This window comes from Cyclopterus lumpus, chromosome 4 (assembly GCF_009769545.1).
Source record: "Cyclopterus lumpus isolate fCycLum1 chromosome 4, fCycLum1.pri, whole genome shotgun sequence".
In the NCBI taxonomy this organism is placed as follows: Eukaryota; Metazoa; Chordata; class Actinopteri; order Perciformes; family Cyclopteridae; genus Cyclopterus; species Cyclopterus lumpus.
Genome location: NC_046969.1, coordinates 9176499 through 9203512, shown reverse-complemented (window position 1 = coordinate 9203512; position 27014 = coordinate 9176499). Strand labels below are relative to the sequence as shown.

At 43.6% G+C, this 27014-nt stretch overlaps 2 protein-coding genes across 4 annotated transcripts; one reads left to right on the top strand and one right to left on the bottom strand.

Moving 5' to 3' along the window:
- The first annotated feature begins 707 nt into the window (after positions 1-707).
- On the top strand, positions 708-19643 carry si:dkey-44g17.6 (guanine nucleotide-binding protein G(I)/G(S)/G(O) subunit gamma-12). 3 transcript variants are annotated; one of them, XM_034530893.1, is made up of 4 exons: positions 708-857; positions 4658-4720; positions 18033-18153; positions 18270-19643. In XM_034530893.1, exons 3-4 carry the CDS (start codon positions 18061-18063, stop codon positions 18393-18395), a joined length of 219 nt encoding a protein of 72 aa, XP_034386784.1. In that variant the 5' UTR covers positions 708-857; positions 4658-4720; positions 18033-18060; the 3' UTR covers positions 18396-19643. The 3 variants fall into 3 exon arrangements, with proteins under 3 accessions (XP_034386784.1, XP_034386785.1, XP_034386783.1); XM_034530894.1 differs by lacking the exons at positions 708-857; positions 4658-4720 and adding an exon at positions 9883-9985; XM_034530892.1 differs by lacking the exons at positions 708-857; positions 4658-4720 and adding an exon at positions 11642-11719.
- A 3961-nt stretch (positions 19644-23604) lies between these two features.
- Positions 23605-25606, bottom strand: gadd45ab (growth arrest and DNA-damage-inducible, alpha, b). The gene is made up of 4 exons (XM_034531636.1): positions 25452-25606; positions 24855-24956; positions 24555-24762; positions 23605-24412 (listed from the first exon to the last, which is right to left on the bottom strand). The coding sequence occupies exons 1-4, from the start codon at positions 25499-25501 to the stop codon at positions 24299-24301; spliced, it is 474 nt and encodes a 157-aa protein (XP_034387527.1). The 5' UTR covers positions 25502-25606; the 3' UTR covers positions 23605-24298.
- Positions 25607-27014: the final 1408 nt, after the last annotated feature.

The window sequence follows — 27014 nt, the reverse complement described above, 5'->3', positions numbered from 1 at the left end:
TGAAAAGTTTGTGACTACTTAATAAACACTGCGGCCGGTAAAACGCAGACAGTCTACAATAATGTCACTTTTTAGTATAGCAGTGAAATATATATGTATGACTTAGAAGTGCATAAGATATTACTGCAGTTACTACAGTAAACTTGACGTAGCTGCATCAGTATCAACTAATGTCACATGGGACGCACTGCACAACAACTACTGTTACTGCTGTTATGTAAACTACACAACGCTGTTACTACTCCTGTACTTGTACCTCAGTAGGCATTGAATGCATGACTTTTATTTGTATCTGAATATTTGAATGTAGTTGTATTGTTACTTGAATTGTAAGTAATTTGACCCGGTGACCTCATCTACAATAAATTGAGTAAAAATCAAACGAAACGAAACCTTATCGTTGCCACAAGCATAGAAGGTGAGGTGGCCTATTTGAGCACTGTATCTGTAATATTAAACATTTGACACAATATTTTTTCAACCAGCATTATAAGTTAACATCACATGTAATCCAGATATTCTGTCAAAGGAATAAAATGACAAGTTGGTGTAGGCCTCCGTACAGTACCTGAAGGTGACCTGAAGTACCAGCAGAGGGCGCTGTTGTCTCATCCGAACCTGAGGAGTAAAAAGAGTCCCAGCCCGAAAGCTCGGCAGCAGACGAGACTCCGTGTCTCCTGTCACTGTGTTTCTCACTAACAGGGCTCAATGTTTATCTTCTGCATCGTGAAACTTTTCAATAGCAACAGCTAGAGGGCTTTTTTTATTTTTTATTTCTAAATTATAGGATCTCGCTATTTCATGGCTCGACTTTGAAAACAAAAAAAGAAGGAAAACACTGGGATCCGAGTGGCCAAGTGAGTATCGGTGTGTGGACTGTATGCTGTGGTTTAATAACACCGGTAGGTAAACGGTCACCTCCAGTCGATGACCAGAACAAAAAAGCGTATGCCTTAAGGAGCGAGTATAATTTATTTTGGGTGGAAAAACGCATATAATGTATTTTCATCAGGTATGTTGTCTGTGTGAGTTGCCAAGGAAACATCCACCGTTTTTCATATTTAAATGGTGGGCATGCTCATAATCTGGTTGGTAAACTGGTGTTTAATGCAGCAGAAGGGACAGGTGGGCACAGGGAAGAGGAGGGAACTTGCTTTATGGAAGTATATTTTCGAGAAGTCATTGAATATTAGAAAATACTAATGGGTTATGCTACTAAATGATGACATATGTCTCCATGGAAAACCTACCTGATATGATGCTTTACATTTTTTTTTTGCACTTCAAAGTCGCAATATTATATCGGGAGGGAATCAAACGTTTACGTCATACATGGAAACAAAACCACCATCCTTCTTATGCGAAAGCTAAATTGAGCATTTGGACGTTTTTATTCTCACAATATAAAGTTTCTACCATTGACTTGATAGAGAATGACAGCTCCCCAAAAATGAAGCCAAAAAGTCAACATCGCCCCCTTGTGGCGGGCTGCAATACAGGACAAACCCCGCCCCCCTCCATTGTTGGCTGATGGGGCCAAACGAACAATTGTCATGAATTTTATGATTGAGATAACCTCGACCTCGATGCCGCGGCTCCAGCTTCCTCAATCTCTTTCTGCGCGGCACTCCGGCCCCTAATGAGGGCAACATCCCAAGATGGCGGCCCCCGTGTCCGGGATAGTTTGTCCTCACTTTTATCGGGCGGCCATTTAAAGTACATGAGTGAACACGCCGACATCAGTTCCTCTTTATCTTTTACGCATTTAGCCGTCCTTTCAGGTTTCAAGAACATGTTGAAAGGTCAAATTAGCCTGCAGATCAATAATGTAACTACTACTACTAATGAAAACTACCATAAAGATGAGGGGAGCAACAAGTGGGAGCTTTTTCTTTAGGAAAAGGCCCACAGGCGTATGTATGTGCTAACCTGAATACAATTGCACACACGTTTGCCTCCATGTCTGCATGCACATAACTGATTGTGGTGTTAACATCTTGAATCTCTTTAATGTGTTTGTTTAGTTGTTTTCATCTTAATTTAAAAGCGTATCACAAAACTGAGGGCTGCTAATACGCGACTATTCTATCCACTCTTACATGTATTACACCGGCTGCATTTACATATGTTGCAGTTGTTGTCGTTTGAAGACTGTACTGTTTTACCCCAGTTTTTTGGTAGGTTTGTCTTCTCGGTGACACACAGCTTCTGGGAGTGGAGTGTGACGCCATCTAAATGGGTCTTTTGATGCTGACGTGGGGTTTCAGGACTGTGTTGCCTGGTTACACCACAGTCACCGGTGCAGACCCTAGCAGCGGTGTAATCTCATTAAATGCACCCCTTCACACACACACACACACACACACACACACACACACTCGACTCAAATTCCATGCTCGGCCTCCGGGGAGCTCGTCCGTGCGTCACCGCTCTGGTCACAAAGACCTTCAGAGAACGCATCTCGTCAACAGAGAGTCAGGCCTCCAGCCTCCAGCCTCCAGCCTCCAGCCGTGTTAAATCCACAGCAATATGTGAAATATGCTGCGCTGCTCTGACACACGTCAGCCGCCTCCGCCTCCTCACTGGAGCCTGTCGCAGTGATGAGGGCGTCCGAGTGGACACAGACACAAAGCATTAACTGCTTGTATATTCCGCTTATCAACCGGCAATGGAGGTTTCTACCGTGAACCCTATGACCTTTTCCCACTTCTTTCCACTTCTTCTAATTTGTTTACATGCGTGCAAGAATCCGAGTTATGACCTTAATCAAGCCACAACTAATATTTGATACATTGGATTTGTAATAGTGGCTCTTTAGCCCATCACATAGGAACTCAGTGTAGTCCTCCCCCTTGAATCATTACGTAATATACAGATAATGTAATCAACAACAATGTTGATAGGTTTAAGTCGGTGGTTCTCAACCTGAGGTCTTGGGACGCTCAGGGGTCCTTGAGGGGAGTAGTTAATTTTCACTTTTCAATTCATGATAGAAGTGAGCCAAATGTGAGTAAGTCAGAACTACTCTGATCACAGATTCCACTTCCTCCACAGCTCTCTCCCAAGCTGTAGTTGACATCTATCATATCTAAGAACCAGAACCTTTTCTTTCTTCAGATGCAGGTCCCTGAAGCTATGTGTAAGACGTCATTTAAGGAGAAATGCTGAAAATGATACAATATGCTATTTTTTTCGTCCTTTTTTAGATCACATTTCAACATATTTGGACTTTAATTCGTCAAACACAATTTACCATTGACTTCTGGGTTTTCTTTCAGCAAAAATAAAGCAACAGAATAATCAATACTGAAACCTGTGTCCTGCAGACTGAAATACGTTTCGGTCATTCAAATATGGTTTCTTGCGATGCATATTATGTTGCGTCTGCTCCGAAAACCCTGAGCCCTGGGGCCATTTATTTAAAATGCAGAGAATCTTAGTTTATCAGACATTATGTTGTTTAATCTAGCTTCATTAGTTTGATTTTATTGCCATTATACCTGACGCGGAGAGCATTCTTTGGGTTGCGTTCCCACACTGACTGCAGGTCGATGCTTTATTTTTGCTGTCTGCACCAGGTGCCAGGTGTAAAACACAGGTGCTAATGGGGTTTGGCAGATAATTGATTGACGGTAAAGTTGATCTCCGAATCATTGCTGTCTGAATTAAGAGTGCATTGCAGGCTGTTCTTCGGTTGCTCGTGGTTGTATGTGTGTGTGTGTGTGTGTGTGTGTGTGTGTGCGATCTTACTGACACTGGGGATTGTCATATTATTGCTGTCGTGGGATATTTATAGACTCGTGCCTTTTGCAGGTCCCACATACAACTCAAACTGACACAATTACACAAATCCACTCCAGGTCTCCGAGGTGCATCTGTGCAGCATCGGGGGAGGGGGGGGGGGGGGGGGGGGGGGGGGGGGGGGGGGTTTCACCCTGATGTTGTAAATATAAAATTACCTTTAAACATCTAAATGGATGAATGACTGAATGAGCCTTTTTTGTTTTTAGGGGTTTCATTGGCTTCATGATGAAATCACAGCGTGTGTCGTACAGCACATATTTGTTCATACTCGCTCTGCAAAGCTTTCAAATGATGTCTCCACCACGCTCCACTGAAACTGGAGAGCAAATCATAAACTAGAGAAGGAAGTAAGAGGTTGCTTAGCAACTGGTAACAAAGCGGGTCATAAAACATCCTTGCTGTATAATAACAAAGCACTGAGTGTTGGTTTAACGGATCGACAGTTACTCTGAGTTTAGTCTGATTCTATAATTCTGTGTTTTATATTTTATATATATATACTCTTTATTTATTGAAATAATTCAGATATGGCTTTTGTTTACAGTAAAGATGAAACTGGAGCTCACCTGACCAGTTCACAGTAACAGCCCGTAGACGTTAAAGTATATATATATCAGTAAATATATATATATATATATATATATATATATATCAGTAAATATATATATATATATATATATATATATATATATATATATATATATATATATATATATATATATATTTTGGGGCCATTTAATGTACATGTATATTCAGTCAGCCGCAAAAAAAACCTCCCAGGTATTGAAATCTCTCTCACTGGTGTTTCTGTCATGGCTGCTTCATCATTTTTTACATTTTCTTTTCTTCCCAGATTTGTGCCGGCCACGCAGACCGGGGCCCCGATACATGCTGCCGGAGATCTTTTCCCACACAGGTCAGTGTCTCCGAGAGAGTCGCCGGTTGCCACCTGCCTCTCCTGTAAATGAGAGAGGCATCAGGTGACAAACATTGCTGCACCCCCCTCTCCATTATTCATCAGGCCCACGGCCTTCTCCCGTCCTCCATGTCTCCAGTCAGACTGCATGCACTGCCTGCCACGTGCACGCCCTCTGGTGGTCAACAGCAGAGCTTACAGCGATGTTGCAAAAGGAACCAAGCAGGCTTTTCTTTTCAGATGTCACACAGGCCATTTCTTCTCTAAAAGAGAAACGTGTTGTATTAGAAGAATATGGCTGTTCATGCAATGTCCAATCATTTAAAAAAAAAGTATATCCCAATATTATGAATTTGCCTCGGATAAGAAAGAAAAAACATTTAACGGGGAAACCTGCAAAAGAGCCACAGAGAAGGGATTCCTCTCTTTGTGTGTTGAGAGTAGACCAGCAAAACAAAATTAATGATAAGTGACACAAATATCTGAAGATAATTGATCCGGGTGGATGTTTGAAGCAGCTGCCGTATAATAGCTAATGGATGCAAGTTGAGGTGAAAAGAGGTTTGAGTTTGGATTTAAAGGCCACGACAGAATCAGTGAAGTCCACATGGAGGTTTTTAATACGACATAACAGGGCCCTCTGTGAGTAGCAGCCAGGTGTTGAGTTTTAAAGGTGTGGGCATTTATCAGGGAGCGACTGTCTTCCAAATAAATGCCTCTGGTTGCATCATGGGAACATAATGCAACCAGTGCATGCTCCTGAAGTGTTGGACTTGTTGTGGACTATAATCTTAAAATCTCTGGTTCTCTGCTGCAGTCCGACTATATGGAAGTGCTGCCGTGCCCTTTTATTATGAACTCGTGATAATGACTGTAGCTCGTAACGTTTCTGTTCGTGTCGGTTTTCACTTTGGTTTTAATGCCGTAGTTAGTTAGTGCATAGAAGTGGCTTTAGATAACAGGAAGTTATCAGATATTTATATTCATTTGTTGTCTTCAATCGCTGCCAAAGTTATAGTCCGGATGTTCAAGTAACTCCCTCTGCGGTGTTCTGTGATTATATGTTTCATCCACATGATGGCAGCATGAGGCAGTCTATAGTCTCTATTCCGCCGGTGTTATGAGGACCCTTCATCAAAGCAACATCTGCCTGCATTACTAAATGCTTGGTAAAAATAATTACCATCTCCAAAAAAACAAACATTCTTAGCTCATTTCTGGTCACAGCATTGCAGATCCGCAGAAAAAAGAGTAATTGTGATCTTGTTTCATAATATGTATGGTCCTTTTTTTGTGTGCAGTTTTGTCTGAATTTCATATGAACACCTGTGGCCCACTGTCTCTGTATTGTGTCTTAAACAACTGTACATGTGCTATGGGTGTGGCAGTAGATCTATGAGGGCAATAATAATCATATTATTATGCCATAGTTAGCAGTGGGTCAGTCACATGACCACATGTTAGGAACCGTAAAAAATAATCAAATCAATTTTGTGGCAATTAATACAAATCTTTCCAGAGACTTTTTTGGAGACATGAGCATCCCTTATGATTGAACGTGAGGATGGAAAAAGTGACCCAGACGATGTGTATGTGTTAAACAAAGGCTCTTTTTTTTTTTTCTTCTTTGTTTTGCCAGAGTGCAGGTGTGTTGCTAATTGGCTGGCGGACGTGGGCCTGTTCCGCAAACGGAAACGGAAACTATAGCTGTAGCTTGCATGTGGAGTTCATCTTTGCAACACCTGACTGTTTGTTTGCGTTCGCCGCATTAACCGCATAGAGGTTAACCGTATAGGATGTGTACTGAAGTCGCAGGTTGAATGAAAGTTTTGGGGCTTGGCGCGACCATTGAGTTTATGGGCGCGTGTTCATACGAGCAGGAGGAGGTTTACACATTTACTGCATCACTGTCGCACCCAAGGGAGATCCCAGGCCCCTTTGAGGCATGCACTCCATCCTGTTTCATAAGCGTCTGCTCATATATGGGCATCTTCCTTCCTTTTCCTCGGTTGCACTTTGTCCGCTTCCTGAACAGCACCCCCATTTGCTACACAGGCATATACACACTCCTACTCATGTTGGTTAGCTAAGGGCAGAGGCGGGGAGTGGCTCTTCCATGTGCAAGAAGCAATGTGGTGAATATTCATTTGATCAACCGACTGATGACTTGCATCCCTGGCCAAGCAGGCCAGCTGGTGCAGTCTGCACTGACGGATAGAAACAGCTCATAAGTCTGCATGTGAAACTGATTGTTTCCCTCATGCCACACATGTCCCGCTTCAATTCTTTCAAGGAAGCGGAAGAAAAGAAAAGAAAGAAAAAAACCTCTTTGATCTGTAAGAACCACTTCAAGACCTTTTTTTCCCTTTTCGTGTGCGCTGTTCTGAGCAGCTTTCTCCTGGTCTCAGGATCTGCAGTGTACCTCTTTGTTGCTTTTAAGAATAAATCTCAGACTTCCAGAGATTTACAGTCTTAGTGTTATTTACGTACGGGCACCTCTAATTTTGGGGAATTCATGCAAGGATCAGTGTTGCACTGGGTGGCCTAGGAAGTGCCCTGGATGCATGCAGATACCTCTTGAGATTAGCGGCCCTGCGCGGCTGTAACGTGGACACATGTTGGCCTCGTTGTGTGCAGCCGGGGCTCCATCAGCCACGGACTTCTATTCCTTCTCTCGTTCACCTGGGAAAATATTTACAATGTAAACCATATGCTTTAAATTAATACTTGGAGAGAGGAAAAAAAAGCAGTGTTATGTGGTTTATTAGCACAGGAATATTTCCTGTGTGAAGAAAACAGAGTGTCCACCCCCGGCCCAGCCATGTGCACAAAACCATTAGCGTGAATGAATTATTGCTTCAGTTTCAGATGTGTAATTACCCCCCCCCCCCCCCCCCCCCCCCACGCACACACCTCCTTGTTCCTCCTGTGACATATTATCAGCCCACTCAACAACTAGGTCAATGCCGATCCTGTTTCCATGGATAGGATTTTCATACAACTGCCTGCCCCACGCGTTCTCACAGCAATGTGTATTTCTTTTCCAAATAAACTTCCGTCTACATGGGATGTTGGGTTATTTGATGCTTTGGGAGTGAGAACTGGGTTGGCCTGCCAACATGTTAGCATCCTACCACGCAAAACCAAAATGGTGAACATGACATAAACAGTTTTTGTAGCTATACCATACGTAAACAAATGCACTATCATTTGTATATAATACCAACAAACACAACCAATTTGTATGTAATCCTGAGCCAGGACAGGTGACGTAGTACAAAGAGCGACAAAGTATTTGTCTCAAACTTCAGGAACTCCACTTCCAAGGTCATTGTAACCCAAACGTTTGACTAATTAAGTAATCTCTTAAGTAATAGCATTTCCATCAGTATTTAACCCAAACCACGATCTTTTCCTAATCCGAACCAAGTTGTATTGCCTGAACACTGCAGTGGCTAGCGCGGCGTGCTGATCGCTCGTGTTGCTGGACATCCGTGAGAAAACGCACAAGAAGTAACAAAATAACATTTCGTAAGATGTCACACACACGTAGATGTGGTAAACATTATACGTGCTGAACATCAGCTATAGTTAGCATCGAGTGCTGCAGGAATGAGCCCTAAAACCACGAGTTAGCACTTTTTGTTGCACATTCTGATCCCTCGTCTCAAAATCAATGGCTTTTGGTTTGATCCCTAAAATAAGGTATGCAATTAACATAAGCGGGAGACACTTTTATGTTTTTTTCTAAGATACAAAATACCTCTGTAAATACACTCTTTTGACATTTGAAGCATTTATCCGTCTTAAAAAAAAAGGTGGCTAAATGAGACGTCAAAAGTATGCTAGCAATGCTGACATTAGCGAATATCCTGGCTGCAGACTTTAAATCTTGTTTCAGTGCCTATTTGTCCTTCTACATGTTGAGGCATCGAAGGTCTTTGGGAGGAAAGTGCCTCTGCATAGCAACAGGCTTCAACATAGCCCTCTGCGTTCATGGCAGCGGGGTCTACTCTGGACAATAAACACTGCTGCTGTGTCCACTTTGAGACGCTCCTGTGCTACGGCCCACGTGTCTGCCAGACAAGAATTCCAGCCACCCTGATCTCTGCTGCGGGAGCCGTCCAGGGAATGTCGGCTTCACGCAGCAGTGCGGGATGTCACCCTGCCCAAAATCCCGGCCCTGGTTGCATGCCTGGGATTCTTTTCCACAAGCCACTCTTTCCTGCTTTGATTCTTTTTTTTTCCTCCACCAGACAGTGGCAAAGGAAATATTTTTTCCAGTTCCAGAAATAAGTTGCTTTTAATTGCACTGCCTTGAAAGTATACACTTGGAGGTCTGTGCCGCTGTGAGAATGCGCCTTTGATTGATGTTCATTAGGGGCCGAATCAGGGCGGTGCGCTGCTCGGCATTGCAGCGTTCCATTGGAGTTACACTGCTCTGAAAACAAACCGCTGCAACCGGCGCTCGCATACTTTCCCTGTGAGATCCTGGTCCGCCACTTTGAATGAATACAGCATTATAAAGCTCCAAAACGCACGCCGGAAAAAGGCCCTGTCGTCATTTGAACCCTCTGAACTCGGACTTGGTTTGAACACGATATCGTGTGGGCCATTGTTGACTGATGCAAACTTTGGTTTTGGATGGCGAGGTGCGTATTTTGGCCAGTAAGCAGGTTAACATTCCATTAAACTACACACGCACACCCCCCCCCCCCCCCCCCCCCCCCGCCCTCCCCTATGAAGGAGCAGACTAGTCCAGGTCTTTGTGACCTCATGGCAGCGTAAATGTTCACACTCACTCACACAAGTGTTACGTTGACTTTTCATTGTGAAACCCTGCTCTGGGAGCTCTGACACAGCAGGTCAGAAGACATTGATAAACAGTTTCCTGCAGGAAATGTTGTGATTTCATGGACTGCGGTAGCTGTTTTCATGCAGGTCTTTTTTTATACGCATACATAACTTGCAGCAATCCATCTCTGCAAATGTATATTTGCGTTCCTTTTTTTCCCGTCATAACTGTCATGACCACATGAGCTGCTGAGACGTCCTGCATATGTGAGCTGAACAAGCTCACATATGCCGGTGTGCCTGAGTGTCTGCATGAGAACAGACAAACACACTTAGCTTTTTGTACCACAATGACACACCCGGTTGAAGATGGAATCAGCCTTTGTACGGTGGTGCACGCACAAGAGTCCCTCAAGAAAGCCTTCCTTTGCCACATAATGAAACATCTTTTAGGTTTCATTTCCTAAAAAGGTATGTACTCAAATCTACCGACCTTACCTAAAGTGGCTATAATCAATATTTTTTTTATGACAATATATCAAGTTGACAACTATACGGCTTAGGTTTACTCTCACCACCCTCCGTTTTGGCCGGAGCAGGCTAAAAGAGAGTGACTATTGGACTTTGCTGTTATTCCGACTAATTCAATGTGCAATTTCCAGAAAAATGCAGAACAACTAAATCCAAGTTGTGATGCCTTCCCCCACCAAAAATACCCAACTTCTTACCAGCAATTGTGAAATACCGGCATTTTCCAAATACCATACTGAATCTAATGATTGCATCCAGCAGGAGAACACATGAAAGTGTCCCACGTGCTCACTCTAAAAAATGTGAACTCTGCCTGCAGTGAATCTTGTGCAGACTTTATGCAAACTCTGTGGTAGTCACGTGTAGATACAAAGTGCAGATTACTAATGCGTCAAGACTGCAGGCTCACAAACAGGTGGCCTCCCAACAGGAAGATCATGGGAGGCGAAACCTGCAGCCACTTCTGGAGACTCCCTAAAAGGACACTGTGGGCACGGCATCCACCCCAGTGGCTCTTACGTCCAAAGCCCTCTCCTCCGCCTCCCCTACGGCTGCTCGTTATGTGCAGTATATTGCTCACTCAGCTCTGGGGTGCTCCAAAGTTCACAGGAAGGAGAAGAGAGGGTGGGAGGTGGGAGACTCATTCCTGTTCCTGAGGTCAGGAGGCTGTGTTGTTCTTTTCCCAGCCCTCCCCTTATTCTGTTTCGCTCTCTGTCTTTTGTTCGTCCTGATAAGCAGTCAGGTGGCAGCAGTGAAGAAGCCGTCCCTCACTTTCCGTAGCCATGTACTCCGTGTTTTATAATGGTTTATTTTTTTTAATTTTAATTAAGTTTTACTAGAAATAAGGGTAGAAAATGGAATAACTCCACAGATTTAGGAAAACATCCTGCAAGGTTACTTTAATCTTCACTTTATATTTAAATGTAATCTCCAGGTAAAAATGCAATAGTCGCCAGACTGTTTACTCAGTGAACGACCATAACATATTGGACAAGGTAGCTGTCATCTCACCTGTCATCCCTGCATAAAAAGTCTTATTTTACTGAATTAAAGTAAACACGAATCAGTGTTGTAGGACTGTCGTGGGAAAAAATTACTAGAATGTTTGTGGAAACTTTACACCAAGCAGTCAGTACCATGATGAATAAACTAGGCGTGTGGGGAAAGGTGAAAGGTGAAAGGTGATGGTAACATAGCTCTGTCTGTTTGTAACTGTAAGGCTGGGGGGGGGGGGGGGGGGAGCTGCTGGTGTTTATGCTTGTGTAATTGGCCGTGACAAAAAAAGAAGAAACCCTCCTTGGTTGACTTTTCATTCAGTTCTCCATGCCCTTCACACTGCATGGTTTGCATCCCATATTACTAGTTTTGAAACTTGATACGAAGCTAGCAGAACTTGATCAGCTTGTGTTGCAGTTAAATCCTGTTTCTGCACCCTTTCTTTTCTTTTACATACAAAAAATGCTGATTGTCATGCACAGAACGCACAGAACGCACTTTGTTGGGCAAAATGCACCACATTTCTGTTATTCTCATGAATGGCAGAGTGGTGCATTTAATGTGCTTGATTATTGTCCCAATGAGAGCTGTGACGTGGTTGTTTGGTGCCATGTGAGAGCGGCAGGCTAAAGGTGGTGTGAGAATGAGGAGCTGTGGGTTTTACTGAATTCCTATCCGGTGAGTGGAGCATTGGTTTCTGTCTAGACAAAGCTCAGTTGTCGGGGAGACCCGTGCAGATCCAGAACTGCCGCGGGCTCCAGGAAGTAATGGTGGGAGAGTGTGTTTTTTTCTCCTTGGGGGATTTCAGCGAAAGTGGGGCTGAGGGCGGCTTTTTTGTTGTTGTTGTTGGTGGTGGGACTTTTTCTCCCATGATAGGGTGGAGACTGCTCTGTGCATTTGTGCAGATATATCAACGGCATAAAACATTCTCTCCCACTCAACAGGAAATAGCAGCCTGGCCCACCGTGCACACAAAAGATATCGCGGCTGCACACAATCCCTCACTCGGCAGAGGACACAATGTAGGATCCTTCAAATTTGCGACTTTTTTTCAAACCAAAACCACAAAAGCATGTCTCGAGCTCTCTGTTCATGCAGCCACTCTGTGTGACTCTATTGTCTTTGAGAGACTGTGTACTGCAAGATAAGGCGAAGACAGGCGGCTCCCACAGCACGGGATCAGTGAGCCGATAGGGCTGACTAAGGGTTCAGTAACTGTTGCACTCAGCTGTGCCCTGGGGGCTCCTTCTTGGAGCCGGGTGTGCCGTTCCACTGGAGCCGAGGCACTTTAAGTTTTTTTTTTGTCTTCAGAGGATTTATTGAGTTGACAGCTGAGATATTGGGTGTTTCCAATATCTTAGTGAAAATACAGTCTAATACAGTCTGGTAAAAAAGACGCTAGCTGGCATATTTGGACCAAGGGTCGAAAAAGAGCAAACTTGTTGACCTTGGCCAAGCCAGCATCCCTTTGAAATGAGACAAAGTTTAGTCTGGAACTGTTTTTAGACATGTGCTCGGTTGGTAGACCATTGGCAAAGCTTGTGGATAGTACCTGGTACGTGGTACTTTTCTGGTTCCACCTCGGTCGAGGTTTCAAGCCACTAGAAAAGCACTTGTGCGACACGGGACATCCTGCACAAACTCCGAGGGGGGTACTGTCTGCAGTGGAAAAAACTACTTGAGAAAACTACTTGGTACCAAAAAACGAGCCGAGCCGAGCCGAGCCATGCAGTGGAATGTCAGCATTGTGGCGGTAGCTGTACAAATGGAGTAGAAAGGGTCTTCCTCACTTAGACATTGTTAGATATCGTTGGACAGGATTGCCTGCTTGAATTCCAACACCTTGAATATAATCTTAATCCACCTGATTCAGTGTTTGTTTTGTTTCACAAAATACACACCATGCGCATGGTGATGAATCCTGCATGGCCTTTCATCCCTTCACTCCAGTCCTGAAGCAATGTGCTAAAGGAGTAGTCTCAAATACTGCACAGTTATGATGTACTACAAATGCTAACATGAAAATACATTAGTCATTACACGTCATCCTAGAAGGGGGGCATGAATCTGTGTAACACATTTCATTTCCAGTACTTTGTTGTGACATTTCAAAGTTTGCATGTTGACCTCCACCCACATGTGTCTGTAGGGCAGCGTCTTCATTTGTAAAAACAGCTGCATGGTGGCACATTGCGGTGCTTCTGCCCTTCAAGATTTAGCTCCAGACATTGAGGGGCATTTCCTTTGTGTGTCAGCTTTTAATTTCTCCTCTCGAACAGGTTTTTATTTGTATTCTGTATTTTTTTTTAAACAATCAAAGCAGGTTTGAAATTCCTCCAAGCATGATGATGATGTGTAGAAGAAAATAATAGCACCTGGATCAGGGCGTTTTAGCTGCGTGCTTGTCTTCCATTGACTTCCAAGCACATTAAAGACAACTTTAAACGGAGCCCTAGTCCATGGATGTTATACCTCTCTGCAGGGTGTGTGTGTGAAGATAGATAGAAGTTATTTCTCAGGGAAACTGAGGAACATTACTCAAACCTTTGAAGTTCATAAATGACTGCGAGTGTCTGCAGGTTGTGCCACCAGACGCAAACAAACACACACACACACACACGCGCGCGCGCGCACGCTCAAAGGAACCTGTTTCTCTGCACGTGGGGCCCAGGTGGGAAGAAAAGACAGGGTGACAGAAACTGGATGAGAATCTGTTGTCCCACAGCTGACCTCACCCTCAAAGGTGTTGCATGCCCCAGCAGTGCTCAAGGAAAAGGTGTTCGCAGGAGCCCAGAGAGAAACTCGAAGCCTGTGACTCAACAGCTTGGAATCCACGTCTCGTGCTTTAGTCTACATCAATGCCGCCTGTGTGGCTTTTCAAGTTGGCCGTCTTCACACAGTAGGCCTTTCAAAGCCTTTTGGACAGCACTCCTGACGCCTCGATAATCGACAGTGTTCCCTGCAGATTGGAATGTTTTCGGCGTTAGTCATGCAGTTTGTCTCCGCCGAACTCAGAAGCGACGCTCTGTGTTTGTTTCTCTTTTGGGAGGCCTCTGTCTCTTTCCTCTGCACGCCTGACTGGGCAGTCTGGCTCCCAGATAGCATCAGGCTGTCTGAGATTAGCGTTCATGAGGGCGCAGTTAAACTTGTAAAAGCTCTGGACCCCTGTCCCGGTGCCCGCGTTCCACACAAGGCCAAATGGCCGTCGTGTGTGTGGCACAACACTGATAGCCTGTCTGCATTGTCACCGCGCCTCTTAAATGTGCTTAAGCCTCAGAGCTTATTGCAGAGGCTGCCACAGATCCCAGCCCATTCGGGAGCGGGCTGTGGAGCCCGCCGGAGTTGTTGCCAGGCAGTTTAACAGTGTAACAGACAGATAATGGGGCTGCTCAGTGTCCCATGGACCAACATTTTTGGAACTGGACAGCTGATAACTAATCATTTAGGCCACAGCGCTCTGCCGGCCTTCTGTTTATCAGACAATAAATAACACAGCTGTAATCTGTGAGCATTTTCTTTCTCACTTTTCTTCCAAGTCTGTCGTCACACATTTACATTTTAATATTTTTTGTATGCTGTATTTGTCCCTGGTCGGTCCTGGCTCTGTGCAAATTACATTCAATTGTTGAGTCACATATGAGGCTTCTGCAATCTCAGTGTACCAATTAAACCATCTTTGGCTGAAGTTTATATGCATTTTTGTCCGCCTTGTCTGCAAGCTGAACAATTGCATGCATTCTTTCTAATAGCCAGCAGGGGGCGACTCATCTGGTTGCGAAAAGAAGTCTGGTTGTATTGAAGTCTATGAGAAAATGACTCTATTTCTCACTTGATTTATTCCCTCAGTAAACATTGTAAACATGAGGTTATGATCTCAATCTCTAGTTTCAAGTCTTCTTCAATACAGCATGATGTTCATTCAGTAAATTACGCTCCCATTTAGAGTAAATAGACGACAAAGCAGCGCATGCTTTAGCCCGGGGCTACCTTGTGATTGACAGGTTGTTACCATGGCGTTCTCCGTTCAGGGACTTGTCTGTGTTTTCATCTTACAACTTTGACCTCTTCAACCGTTTTTGCTGACAATAAATGTCCAAGGCTCCACCCTTTTGTGCCACTTCTGGTTGCAAAAAACCAAGATGGCGAAATCCAAAATGCTAAACTTTAGGCTTCAAAACAATTATTGTTTGCATGAGCAGCATACATGATTAACTGAAAAGTACATCAATATAAATATGGGCATGTGTGTATTTGTGTGACTTAAAAAACTTTATTTTAACCTGAAAGTATATATAGAAACAGTATATACATTTGGTGTGAGTAAGTTCTTAGTATATTTGGGGCAGCAGTTGCAACACATCCTCACATGGGCAATGCCATCATAAACTCTGCACAACTTGGCACAACGGGAGCCCACCTGTGTAAAGCCCCGCAGCCACATCAAAGAGATCACTGCTGTGAGACTTCAAATGTGTCTCTGTCAATGCTTTGAGGGTGCCACGTGCTTACATTTACCACACATAAGTACACACGCCGCTGCTGACGGGCACGCCACAGCTGAAAGAAATTGCAGACATTCTTTTGGCTCGAGGGATTTTAAAGGCCTTGATTCCAAAATAAATTAAATTGGCAATGAGGTAATCATTTAAAACATGTTCATAGTTGTACTTGTGCAGCATCAGATTTTGCATGTAGATGTTCTGCTCCAGGTTTACAAGTGTTCCCTTTTTTGAAAGAGTGTGTCACATATATTGTAGTTCAGCGTAAATTGAAATCTTGGGAAATATGGTATTTTGCTTTCACGCGAAGAGTTAGATGGGGAAGATTGATACCACCATGTCTGTTGGCTTAGCTTCGCAGACTGCAAATGTGGGTAAATGGCTCGCTGTTTCCCCCTGCTTCCATTCTTTATGCTAAGCTAAGCTAACTGACTGCTGGCTATCACCCTCAAATTTAGGAATGAATGTCAGCAAAGAGTTTCTTTGCAAAACAACCCCCCCCCCACCCCGTGATGCAGCTCTCCCTTTCCCTGTGTCCACTCACACCTTGCCGCTGCAGCTGAGGGCTTGAATACTCCAGCTGTGTTAACGAGAGAGCCACAACATGGAGGGTTAAGTTCCCTGGAACAATGAGCGCACGGGTCAAGAAAGCAAAAACAATGGGAGCAGCTTGTATAGAATAAAAGTACAATTGAGATTCCAATGTCATGTGTTTTTTGGGAAAGCTTTAATGGTCCCTCAGCAGCCATGCTTTCTGTTTCCTTAGTTACCGGCCCCTTTGTGTAGCTTCTATTTTTAAAGCATCCTCCCCATATTTAATCATTTAAACTTTAGAGGGTATCTGGCGATACCGCTTCCTGTGCAGGAAGCGGAAGGGAGTGGGGAGGTGGGGGGGTTTGAGGGATGCATGGTCTTGTCTCCCCTCTGTAGTCCATGTTTCATCTGCCTTCCGCTTCAGCATGTTCCCCCCCCCCCCCCCCCACCCTCTGTAAAGTTCTGCACCAAAGCACAGAGCAAACATTAACCACACCACATTTCAAATATTGTGTTTGTCAGTCATGCAGAGTCACTTTCTGCTGTGCTTTTTGTTTTTTTTGTCTTTTTGTTCCAGGAACAAGTTATCATTGCTGAAGTCTCATTTATTGCTTAACAGTATTATGCACTGCGTTCTACTTCAAATTGAACACACGGTGTTCTTCTTGCATTAGAATAAATTCCTCTCCATTGATCTTCTTCTAATAAATAATATTTCTGCAGAAACCAGAAAAGAACAGGCTTTGGCTTGCAGTCAATGCAACGGAGCAGCTTCCTATTCAAGTGGTTCCATGACGTAATGAGCCAGTAAAAGCAAACCATTGTGTCCTGGAAGTGGGGATTGTGAAACAGGAGGACGTTAGGTTGAGCCACGCAGCTTTGACACACACATTGAGTCCGTTGCAGGTAAACTGTCTGACACTTCTGGGAAGTTGCACAGCCATGGACATTTGTGCAGGACATTCTTAGTAACTTCTCTACCCGTAGTTTCTGCAATGTTGAGCTGCTTACTCAGTAAACTAAGTGATCCAACCTAAGAAGCAGCTGTTAAATCATTTTTAATGGCCATGTTGGCCCAAGATTTTGATCTAGATTGATGAATATGAATATCCAAATGAATATGGTTCCCAGAGGATGAATTCTATTGACGCAAGTGATTCTCTTACTTTTCCTCGAGCATCACCAGCTGGTCAGCGTTTTCACTTACGCTGTGAAATTACTGACTACATTGGCACAAAAAAGCCCCTCAGTCACACTGCAGCTGTACTTTGTCTTCAGTGATAATTAGCAACTAGTGGTAACAATGATAAACATTAACTGCTAAACATCACATGGTATTATTGTCACTGTAAGCATGTTAGCATGCTGCTGTTAGCACATAGCTCAAATCACCACTGTGTCAAAATGCCTCACAGAGCTGCTAACATGGAGGTATGGACTCTTAGTTTATAGTTTTAAGTTTGAAATATACATGAAAACAAGTGCCATTGTTCTACTCTTACATGAGGACGTTCATGTCCGTGATCTCAACAGCTACCTTCCAATATCCAAACAATCCTTTGCTATCAGTTATGGGGTGTCACAGGGGCCCATAACTATTTAAATTACACATCAATAACTATTATGAATTACAAACTGCGATCAAGCTTTAGGTAAAAAAAGACCTTGATTTCTAAATAGAGTTATTAGTAACCAATAACACACCAATAAGAACTTGATTGTAAGTAAATTAACTTGCTGATAAGATGAATTGATTTAGTTCACTTTGTGTAAAGACAGCAGCATGGCCTTTGAGCTCCTTTAATCCCAACAGAACATCTGGATGCCAGGAAGCAGATTTAATTTAATAAATTGTGGCTTTGTTGATTTCCTTTGTGCAGAAACCAACTGCATCCCCACACACTAATTAATCTAAGTAGAGCAAGTGTATACATTTGTGTGTGTGTGTCCTAAACCAGGTTCGAGCACAGCTGTCCAAAGGCTGCGATGTCATCAAAGATGCACAGTGCCAGTCGCGTAGCTCAGGCCAGACGGATGGTGCAGCAGCTGAGGATAGAGGCCAGCATGGAGAGGATAAAGGTGCCTTTATATTCACACTGTCACTCACACAGCTCCGAGTGTCACGCTTCTACTTCTGTTTGTCAAGGTAGATGAGAATGTATTGTCCTCCCCCCCCCCCCCCCCAACCCCCCCAGGTGTCCAAGGCTTCATCAGACCTGATGCGCTACTGTGGAGAACACGCCAAGAGTGACCCGCTGCTCATGGGCATCGCCGCTTCGGAAAACCCTTTCAAGGACAAGAAGCCTTGCACTGTGTTGTAGGGGAACACCTGAACAGTTGTTGCTTTCCTTTTTGATTCTTATGTGGAAAGAAAAAGATGAAAGTAACATTGTTCACGACTTATCTTAAGGCCAGTGTAACCCTTCCCCCCCTTACCTTTTCACACGCAGTTCGAGGAATATATTTCCTCTCTGCTTTGTCTTCAGATCCCAGTTACAAACCCAGTCAGCAGATTTTTTGGGGGAATTGTACGTTTCTTCAAACCCCGGGATACGGACACAAATTTCTGAACCCAAAAATAAGTATGTTTCATATCGGCCTTGAATCACGCTTGCAGAAACGCACAATGCCACACGGTTAACATTGTGAAATGATTGGTTCGTATAAGGCAACAAAGCTACTTGGTTATGGTTAGAAGACAAAAAGAGTGTTAAAATAATAACAAAACAACGTCACATAACAACCGGAACAAAAACTACCGTGAATAAAGGACAACCGCCCTTTCTACAAATGGAACAATGCCACAACTAAATACAAAACAATGTCCACATTCAACGTATCCCGTGGTTTACAGAAATGTACAATGCTAAAAAAGATTCCTAGCAAATAATGCAGTTACTCCAAAGAAGGAGCAGAAGTCTGAAGCTGAAGGCTGAGAGGAGCTGTGTCGTGGACGGCAGAGTTCCTGACTCTCTCATTATCACAGCGCACATAAACAAGCCCCCTCAACCACACGGTCCAATCAGATTCAGGCTTTAAGCTTTCACCTCTTACTTACATCAGACCTGCTTCCGGAAAAACAGTTGTTGTAGGTTGTGTGCTCCTGATAATGAGCACCCGAGATAATGATATCCTGTCGACGGACGAGCGAACTGAGCCGTCCGTCACATGAAAACGAAGAGGAAAGAGCAGAGGTCCACTGATGCTCCTGCTTTATTTGTGTCATCTAGTCACAATCATAATAGTCTTTAAAAAGTGCCCATTAAATTGTTCTCTTTTTAAAATTTGAGCACACACAGACAAATGTGTAATTCAACTTTTTCCAGCGACAAACCTATCACTTAAAATGTTGACTGGATGTTTATTTTTGAGATATGGAGAATAGCTTTTGCCGGCGTTGGGAGACAGAGTTCACTTAATTTTGGGATAAATGAACTCAGTTGTTCCTTCGAGTTACTTTGAATTCCTTTTACACGCTTTTTTAATGCTGACATCAATTGAATCTAAGCTATTAAATATGATTTGTGTGACGTCTGAATACCAGAGGGATAAATTATCTCGACAAAACAGTTTCTTTTTTCACTTCTTTTTTTTGCATTTTGCCTTATAATGTACAACTCAATCCAACTATCTCTAAAAATGAAATATGTACAGATTCAAGTGCTGGCATCATCTTTCCGGATCGCTGCACGTTGTGCCTGACCCTTTAGGGTATTCCTTAATTTATATATTTCATTCTGATTCCATCATTGCTGACAATAAGGGTTCAATACCACTCAGTGCCATCTTATCAGATCCAGATATGTAATGTCCCCGTGACAGCCGCACCCTTCAGCCACTTGGAAAGCTGTTAACACCAGACGACTGTTATCCTCTTTGAGTTTACCACTGCTCTAAAATGTGCTCTTTCTTTCAGTTTGTAGCTGTGACATTATGTTTTTTGTGTGTTGGTGCTCATGCAAAACATAAACTAACATTACCAGCCAGGGCCTTAATGATGAAGTGATCCTGCTTCAACCTTTCAACTACCTTTTAGTCACACAAGTGCTGTTGTCTTCAACTGTGAATAAGGGAGGCCCATTGGTGAAGGGAGGATATCTTACTGGAGGCTGTTATTGTATGTTGACATATTTCAAAATGACTCATGTTCAATTATTGCATTGAAGGAACAGTGTGTAGCATTTAGGGGGCTCTTTGGCAGAAAATAAATATACTATTAATAAGTATGTTTTCTTTAGTGTACAATCACCTGGTAATAAGAATTGCTGTGATTTTGACTCCTTAGAAGGAGCCCAGTTTCCATGTACTTTGGGAAAGGGTCCTCTTCACAGAGTCGGCCATGTTCCTACGGTACCCAAGAACAGACGGACAACCCAACCACTACCACTGGCTCCAGATCGGGTCCTTAACGTAGTTCTTCTACTCGCCTTTCACACAGGAGAACTTTCAGTTGATTGCAATCTGCAACCTCGCTGTTAGATGCCAACACACTGCCCCTTCAAGATGTAGCTCATATGTCCGTATGCATTGTAGAGCAATAACCACAGTATGTGCTCGCTTTAGCTGTTTAATGTACTTGTCTGGACTTGGAGTGATTCAGTCAAACCTCAGTCTGGACTTGATGTTATGCGACTTTATTTCAACTTTTTAAAAATCAAAACTGAATGTGTTGTATTTTGGCTAATGATGTCTTTGGTTGGTTTTTACTTGTGAGTATGAATTTGTGTTTTTAGTATAAATACAATTTAAATGTATGTGGGTTTTTTCACACCTGGTCTGTGTAGGTAACAGCTTACTGTATGTCATGTTCCGCCTTTACCTGTTTGTGGTAAATGCAAATAAACACATGGAAAACAAGTTTTTTATTTATTTAATGTAATATGAATGAAAAAGACACCTTGCATGAAAAGCAGGTATTTTGACAGTCTTGGTTTCTGAATCAGATTATTGGAGGAGATTATGTTATTTAAATTGTATATGCATTTCCTAAGAGTGTGTTGTAAACATGGGTTTATTAGTTTGTATGTGAAATAGCCATTTGTATGAATTCCGCCACACTAATCAGTACTTTTCATATGTAACAATGTGTGATGTGAAAGTGGTCACGTGTAGTGACAAACCCATGACGTGTTTATCACAGCTGTGCAGTTCCCCTCCTTGTTTACGACACACAACTTTATTGTTTTGGTTCACAAACCCACTGTACCTGCTCAATACCTGTCAACGTTAGTGACTAGCTGGCCAGCAGTGGAGCATTTAGATATGATAGGCGAAGACCAATAAAGAGCTCAAATTGACTGAGAAATTGGACTTTCAGTGCACAGAAACAATTCCAATTCTTTGCTAACATGTTAGACAACGTTCTTGTCTCGTCCCGCTTTAAAATTAAACTCATGGGCACTTCAGTTTAGTCTAGTTCCCACATGCTATGTTAAACTGCACTGATGTTCTCAGAGTCCCTGTAGCTTCACTTCCTGTGAAAGTTCACACGGGAAAAACTGGATACTCAACCTGAGTATCTAGCAATTACACACAGCGTGCTTTCTGCATGTGTTTATAACTTACAGTGTGTATTATGCGGGTAGAGACACTCCCCTGCTCAAAGTGAGAACGAGATACCTATTTAGCTCATTTGACCTCATTAGCGCTATTAGTCATTATCGTGTGGTAACCAATTATCATTCCATTGTTTGAGTCACAGGTCACCGTGTTCAAACACGAGGATGAGTGTCGCCAGTATCAGGTCAGGAGCGCATAGACATTCTTGTTTGCTCTGAATACTCAGTGACGGCTCTTTTTTGTGCCCCTGAGCCCTTTCCAGGCTGTTATGCAACAACAGCTCCCAGCAGCCCTTTCTCTCCCTCCTCGGTCTCTCCTCTCAGGTGTGATGTGACACCCACAATCAGGTCAGGCCATATTCGTTGGCCCATATTGATGTTACCCTCACCGGAGTCAGATGATGGATAGCGCTGTCTTTGTGGCAGCGATCGTGTTACCTGTCGGTGCAGTGGAGGAGCTCCGGGATAAGCTGTTCAACTCAGTATTTCCAGTAGCTCACCTACTTTCAGTGGCCGTCCCCTGTGTGACATGGAAGGCTTCTGATCGTGTCTTTCAAATTGACTCATTTGAAACTTGCTGTGCTCCAGTATTATTGTTCCACTTTCCAAGGAACAAACCAAATGCCACACATAACTTTGTTTCAGATCTGCTGATTGCCAACTTCCTCAAAGAAAAAACGCTGCAAAAAAAACTCAGTGTTCTGCCCACAGACGCTGGCGCTGGGACTATATTATCAATTCAGCGCAGGTCAGATCTGCCGGTTTCATTTGATCACATTTGCAAACTGCGGCCTCAGTTCATTTAACACAAACCCCATCGGGCCACTCTACCCCGCCCCTCTCTCTTCCCTTACAGTCAGTCCTGCATTTTTGGGTGGGCTATTTTTGCCGTGAAGCTAAAGCACTGTACAGCTCTAGCAATGGAGACCTGAATAGCCGTGACTCATTCATGCATTGTCTTGTGGTCCACTGTGTAGAAGGCTTTGTCCCTCCCCACTCTGTGCGCGAGCACCAAGAATTTCTGGTTTTCTCTTTTTGCATTTTTCTTCTTCTTTCCTCTGCTATTTTTTAATCCTCTCGGCAGTACATTTGACTCACATTGCGTAGCTGCAGAAGGCCGTGAAGAATGAGCCGCCACGTCAAGACCCATCCCACTCAGATTGCGACTACAATAGGAAATATCCTCCCCTCAGTGTAACTACATCCTCAATATATGCAAAGGGTCAAATTTGAGCAGAGTTTCCACGCAGGAGCAAAGCTGATTTCAAGGAATCTCATGCCTGCAGCTCGTCGTGGAAACTGAGTACACCAATTACAATAATGAAGTACTTGTACTTTACTTGATACCTCTACTCATTGCATTTCAGATGCAAATACTGCACTTTATACTCCACTACATCTTTTTGACAATGTAAGCTACCGTGACGTTTTTAGAGTAACTAGACAAAATATAATACAAAAATAAAAATATGATATTCCAGGTTCGGATGAAATTAGCCAGCTGCATAGATAATCATAATACTGTAATGCATTTGAAAAAGTGGCCACTCTGTATGTGTACTTTGACGTTTGGTACTTAAAAGAATATTTTCACACTGTGGTATTGCTTGTACGCTTAAGCTAAATTAAAAATATCTGAGTACTTCTTCCACCATTGAGTTACAGATTTAGTACGAAAACAGATGTAAAGTTGTAAATAACAAGTGTTGGACTCTGTGGAGTAACTATTATAACAGACGACCAAAAACAACCAAAACATAATTTTGCTTTTGGTCCAAGAGATGCAAGCTGTAGAAAAGGGTTAGAACTGTGAGGAGTAAATACTTGAACCTGCCCAGCGGTGACGTTGCAGAGCAAAAACCACAAGCAGTGGGCAGCATGTTGAGCTTTATATGTGCAGGCTGTCGGTGCAAGAGGCACACGCGATGCTAAATCTGCAGTACGTGGAAATCATGGAGGCATAAGCACCCTGTGAACTGTTGGTTGTTTATTTCATTCAACGTAACAAGGCAGAATTCCATGAACAATAAATATAAATTCATTAAATTAATAATGCGCAACAACATCAGTTAGTGGACAAGTCAAAACATTGCATTGCCCTTAAAATAACAACAGTAATCTGTGAAAAACTTTCCCTTTTGAGTTATCAAAGTGACATGTCTTAAATACAATTAAATAAAATGTGCTGTTAATGAAATGCTTGAATTTGGTCAAATTTTCATGAGGAATTCTTCGAGCTGAGCGCTCCGACCGGTCCACTCCAGTACAGTCCAGTTCTTGGGAGTCTTGTCAACGGAGACTCTGTATTTGCTCCCCCCCCCCCCCCCAGTCCTGCACTTGTGCTCACCACCACGTGCGCCTGTCTGCTCACAAGGATCAGTTTCCTGTAAAGGCGTCCTTTCGCGGCAGGGAAAGGCACAGTCATACGTTGGAAATCCTGGAACCCAAACTGCTGAGTCACTCTTCCTTGGCCCACAAGTTCACCCTGACTCGGTAAATGTGTTGGAACGTTTCGCTTCCTTGTGTTCTTTTTTTTCTTCTGCCCCACCCGTCTCTCTCTCTCTCTCTCTGGGGCATTTCCAAAAGGAGTCCAACACAGACATTAACACAGGCCTTGTGCAGTTACTTTTCCAAATGCACACAATACATTATTAATCCAAGCCGCTTCATCGGTCGGGCAGGTTGATAAGGGGCACCCACTGGTCCAAACAGCGGCTTTCTCTGCAGAATCTGGTCACTTTGCTCAGGGCCGGGTCCTTCCACAGGGAGGACTGGGGATTCTGCACAAAAGAGGGACAAAACGCACGTTAGCGTCTGCAGATTCGCAAAAACGTGCAAACAGATGGAAATTATTGTGATTTGCAAATGCAGGCAACGGTTCCTTGCAAGCACGGACAATGAACATGAATAAAGGACACTTACGGTAACTAGGACGCAGTGCAGGTCCGTGGGCTCCCCTCCAGCTTTCACTCCTCCCAGGATTTCTGCCAGACGATGCATGTTGCACACCCGCAGGATGTTGATGTCATTCTCGCAGCAGAATGCCTGGATCAAGGTGAAGTGGATCTGGAGAGCCACGTCCTCCTCGTCGTCTGTGGCCAGCAGACACAGCACCACGTTGTCTGGGTCCCTGAAGGCAAAGACGAGACAAGAAATAAGTCTCGCGTTTATACCGAAGAAGACTTCACTTACTTAGGAGTAGTGATCTTATTGTTAACTCACGCATTCAGGGACTTCGCTGCCTCGTAGACGCCCACGGTGGTGCAACCCTGAGGCAACGCAGAGCTCAGGACCTCCTCGAGCGCTTGAGCCACCGATTCCATCCTAATGGGAGCGGAGGGATACATTTATTAAAACACTCACGAACACTTAAACAACTTAGTAGGTGACGTGTCGTTTTTACTAAACGTGTCCCAAGTTATCCTATCATCATATCCACGCGCGTGTTGTACGTACGGACAGAACAAAATGAACGTGTTCTGCAACCCACTAATGTAGCTGTGACCCTGAAATCACGAGCGCTAGCTTAAACACCGTCGAGCAGAGCGTGTTAACTAACGCAAGCTAACGTTATAACGTTACTGTAACACGTTACTGTAACGTTATAACAGAACACAATATGAATAATAATTCGCCAAATGACAACCAGAACTGTCATTATGGATGAAACCTCACTTTACACAGTTAAACTAAACGGTCCGGGTAAAAGTGCTTGTAACGGCTTAAAAATAAAATAAAAAGATAGTGCCGCTCGCGACGTTCACATGAAAAGGTAGTTAGGTAAAACAATTAAATGTGTAAAAAGTGTAAAAAGCTCACCTTTCTGACGAATTATCTCCACTGGTTTCTTCAAAAGTCATATTGCACATCCGAGCGGGTGGGTGCTGTATAATATCCAGGCCAACAACACGAGCGGTGTGACTCCTTCTGGGTGCTGAGTGTCTACCGGTGTGCCGGTGGCGGTGCGAGTCCAACGTTTCTAGTAGTAAACCCCACCGCCGTCCCCGCGGCTCATTTGCATAAACCGGTCCCGTTGGTTACGCGGAAGGACGTGGTTCGCTTTCATCTTGTCTTTGGGAATACAGCGACGCCCCGTGGCTGACTGGGGAATTGCTGCTGGGGGGGGAAATCAGCTCCTACCAGTTTTGCCGAGTAATTAAATGGCTCTGAAAATGATTAAATGGGAATTATAGCAGCTCTGAAATGTCTCCCATGCACCAGCGCACACACAGATAAGTTCATAAAAAGTGAGCCAAAAAATCCTTCTCATTTATGATTTTAGTAGTGTAGTTTCATTTTTTGTTTTGTTTGTTGTATTAACATTATTATATTTCCAGAGATACAATATGTATGGCTATGTAAATATTGCATTAGTTTACTTGACCACATTATAGACAAAAGTCAAAAGCTGTGAAACAGACGTATACAGACCGGATGGCACATGGGATTCCAGTATAAAATGGAAACATCCACATTGTTAAGGACAGTAAGAACTGTATACTGTATACTGAAGTGTAAAGTAACCCTGATAATCGTGATGCACAGAGACTGCACCTCGAACAGGACATTCTTTGTCTGTACAATAGTACAATAAAGTCCATACACATTCTATTCATTTATTTAGAGGTTGATACAAATACAACTGACGTTAATATAATAATAGATTTCACTATAGCCAACGAGTGACATGAGTGGCAGCTTCAATGAGTTCTCATACCTCGCTATGTGGCCAGAGCGCCTCTGGTGGGAGAGCAGCGCAAACGTTCAGTTTCGAAGTGGTCGGCGCTGACTTGGAGTCAGTTTCATGGCGCCCGCGTTCCCGGAAACATGTCTAAAACCGACCGGAGACCAGCTCAACCACCAAACTCCAAATGACCGACTTTGGCGGCGCGCTGCATCTTCTCTACCGGCAACGTGGCAACACTCAGTACTTTAAAGTTCTACCGTCCTCCCCGTCCCCCCTACCGCCCCCTCAACCCTACCACACACACACATACACACACATACACACATGTAACGTACGCTCCGAGGACCTGTCAGCCATGTGGACTTTACAAAGAAAGGACTGACAGAACTTTCTTTTTCTGGAAGTAGCCTGGAGATGGACGTGATTTCCTCTTTTCCTGCACTGAGGGACTGCAGCTGTCAAACTTCTCAGGGCGTGCTCCACTGTTTACTCTCAGCTCACTGACCAGACTGGGGCTGGGACACACAATGCAAATAGAACGGATTTGAAGGATTATTCATACCCTGAATGGTATGGTTTTGATTTTAAAGTACCAATTGGTAAGTCCCCCCCCCCCCCCCCCCACTCTCCTCTCATTGGATCATCATTCTTGTGTAGTAACAACACAGTGTTATATGGGTGAACTTTATCCCCTT

Excerpts from the sequence above, each read along its gene's own strand:
- si:dkey-44g17.6 (XM_034530893.1), top strand. The coding sequence starts at position 18,061 with ATGTCATCAAAGATGCACAGTGCCAGTCGCGTAGCTCAGGCCAGACGG. Across the intron at positions 18,154-18,269 it reads CCAGCATGGAGAGGATAAAG|GTGTCCAAGGCTTCATCAGA; the intron begins GTGCCTTTATAT and ends CAACCCCCCCAG.
- gadd45ab (XM_034531636.1), bottom strand. The coding sequence starts at position 25,501 with ATGTGCAATATGACTTTTGAAGAAACCAGTGGAGATAATTCGTCAGAA. Across the intron at positions 24,957-25,451 it reads GGAGATAATTCGTCAGAAAG|GATGGAATCGGTGGCTCAAG; the intron begins GTGAGCTTTTTA and ends CGCTCCCATTAG. Across the intron at positions 24,763-24,854 it reads GCAGCGAAGTCCCTGAATGC|GGACCCAGACAACGTGGTGC; the intron begins GTGAGTTAACAA and ends CTTTGCCTTCAG.